This window comes from Ylistrum balloti, unplaced genomic scaffold (genome assembly GCF_031769215.1).
Source record: "Ylistrum balloti isolate Yb309-2 unplaced genomic scaffold, AGI_CSIRO_Ybal_v1 Utg370742, whole genome shotgun sequence".
In the NCBI taxonomy this organism is placed as follows: Eukaryota; Metazoa; Mollusca; class Bivalvia; order Pectinida; family Pectinidae; genus Ylistrum; species Ylistrum balloti.
In genome coordinates this window covers 1,256,537-1,258,483 of record NW_026782437.1, presented here as the reverse complement: position 1 = coordinate 1,258,483, position 1,947 = coordinate 1,256,537, and the positions used below count along the sequence as shown (strand labels likewise).

Sequence of the window (1,947 nt, the reverse complement as noted above, 5' to 3'; positions counted from 1 at the left end):
TGTTATGAAAATAAATGAAAAATAAAATAAATGAATGAATGCAAGCTTTAAGATTTTAAATCCTTGTCATTTGGTATGATAGGGTAATGAAAATATTAATGATTGATATTCTATATTATTAAAGCTTAATGCATATGTGAATTATAACACCACACATACAGTGTGATATCAATTATCTGATGAAGAAATGGGAGATAACTCCTACAGTTAATTGAACCGCATAGTGTGACTAAAGAGAACAACTGTTTATGACATATTTCATTCACTAAAGTGAGGTCAAAAGGTCATCATTGTTCATGTGGTCGTAGTCACTATCAGAATCGTGTATCACGTTACTGTTTGGTCGTTGAAACATCTTGTCATAGTTCTCGTTGTTCTCGTGTAGATTTTCGTCCCTGGATGTGCTCTCTTGTGAACTTTCGACAGTTTTAGCATGGGAATAGTATTCGGACGTTTCATCATTTGTATCTTTGTTCAATACATCATATTTATCATCGTCCGGGGCATCTTCCTTCAAGTTTCCGTTGTTTTCTTCCTCGAGCAAGAAATAATTGTCACTTGTTTGATTCTCTGGGCTTTGTTGCTCTTCTGAAATAGAATAATTATCCGATCTATTTACCACAGTTATTCCGCTGTCGGGGTGATTGTCGGTGGGCTCTGATTTCGCTTGGTTCTCATCCTTATCGAGAACGAAATAATCCTCTGTCGGGTTCGGATCTTCTGTTAGAACCTCAGCTGTTTCCGAAGTCTTTTCTTCTTCGTGTTTTTCAAGGATGAAATAGTTCGCAGTGGCTGTGTTGATATCACCAGAATCTGAGGGAAGTTTGGTCTGATTAACGTTATCGTCTCCGTGACCAGTTGGCACCTGTTCGTCTATAGTATTGTAGACACTGTCCATTTCTTCTGAGTCCCGTGCTGAATGTTTGACCTGATCTGTTTCCTCTACTGTTTTGTTGTCAAGGTCCAGGTACAGCCCCGACTTACGATCATTTGCATGCAAATGTTCTCTTCCCAAGCGTTCGTACTGGTTGGAAATGCCTGCCGGGGACTACAAATGGAATTGAAATGGATTTCAGGCTACTATTGTACACATGTCATAAATACAAGTTAAACACCAAAGAAAATCAAGACATTCATGTAATCTAAAATCTGACCTCAAATTGGATAAAACGGTGGCAATATACAGTCAAGTCACCTTTATAAAAAGGCCACCGGTCTGAAAGGCCACCTTTATATATAAAAAGGTCACTTGTCTGTAAAGGCCACCTTTATGAAAAATGTTACTTGTCTGTAAAGGCCACCTTTATGAAAAATGTTACTTGTCTGTAAAGGCCACCTTTATGAAAAGGTTACTTGTCTGTAAAGGCCACCTTTATGAAAAGGTCACTTGTCTGTAAAGGCCACCTTTATGAAAAGGTCACTTGTCTGTAAAGGTCACCTTTATAAAAAGGTCACCTGTCTGTAAAAGGCCATTTTGAGCCTCAGAGACATGTTTTGATTTAAGCCACCAACTTTATTTCACTTAGTAATATCTCGTTACTGGGAAAACAATAGATGTAAAGAATGAGATATTAAAAGGTTTTGTTATGTGATTTGGTAATAACCAAATCCGATTTTTTCACTACACATGAACTTTATTATTTGTTTTGGTTGTATTCACGTGTTTCAGAAACAATATAACATTTTTCCATGCATGTTCTTACGTCATATGTGGTACTTCCCACTTCTCCAATATTCATGTCCATGTAGTCAATGGTTTGGGGCGTGCTTCTTCTGCTCAAAAAAACGAACATCATCTGTTTCAATATCATGTTTAAACTACAATACCGCGCAATAAATGTAAGTCTTTACCAAGAAAGGTATCATATCCAGACTGGCTAATGTTAAGATTCTGAATGTACGTTTAAGTCTTCTAAATTATCCATATATAATTTTATTTAATATCAG

General features: G+C 36.6%; 1 protein-coding gene across 1 annotated transcript; it reads right to left on the bottom strand.

Moving 5' to 3' along the window:
- Window positions 1-265: 265 nt before the first annotated feature.
- LOC132557930 (protein IWS1 homolog) lies at window positions 266-1,739 on the bottom strand. Its single transcript, XM_060222459.1, has 2 exons — window positions 1,704-1,739; window positions 266-1,048 (listed from the first exon to the last, which is right to left on the bottom strand). Exons 1-2 carry the CDS (start codon window positions 1,737-1,739, stop codon window positions 266-268), a joined length of 819 nt encoding a protein of 272 aa, XP_060078442.1.
- Window positions 1,740-1,947: the final 208 nt, after the last annotated feature.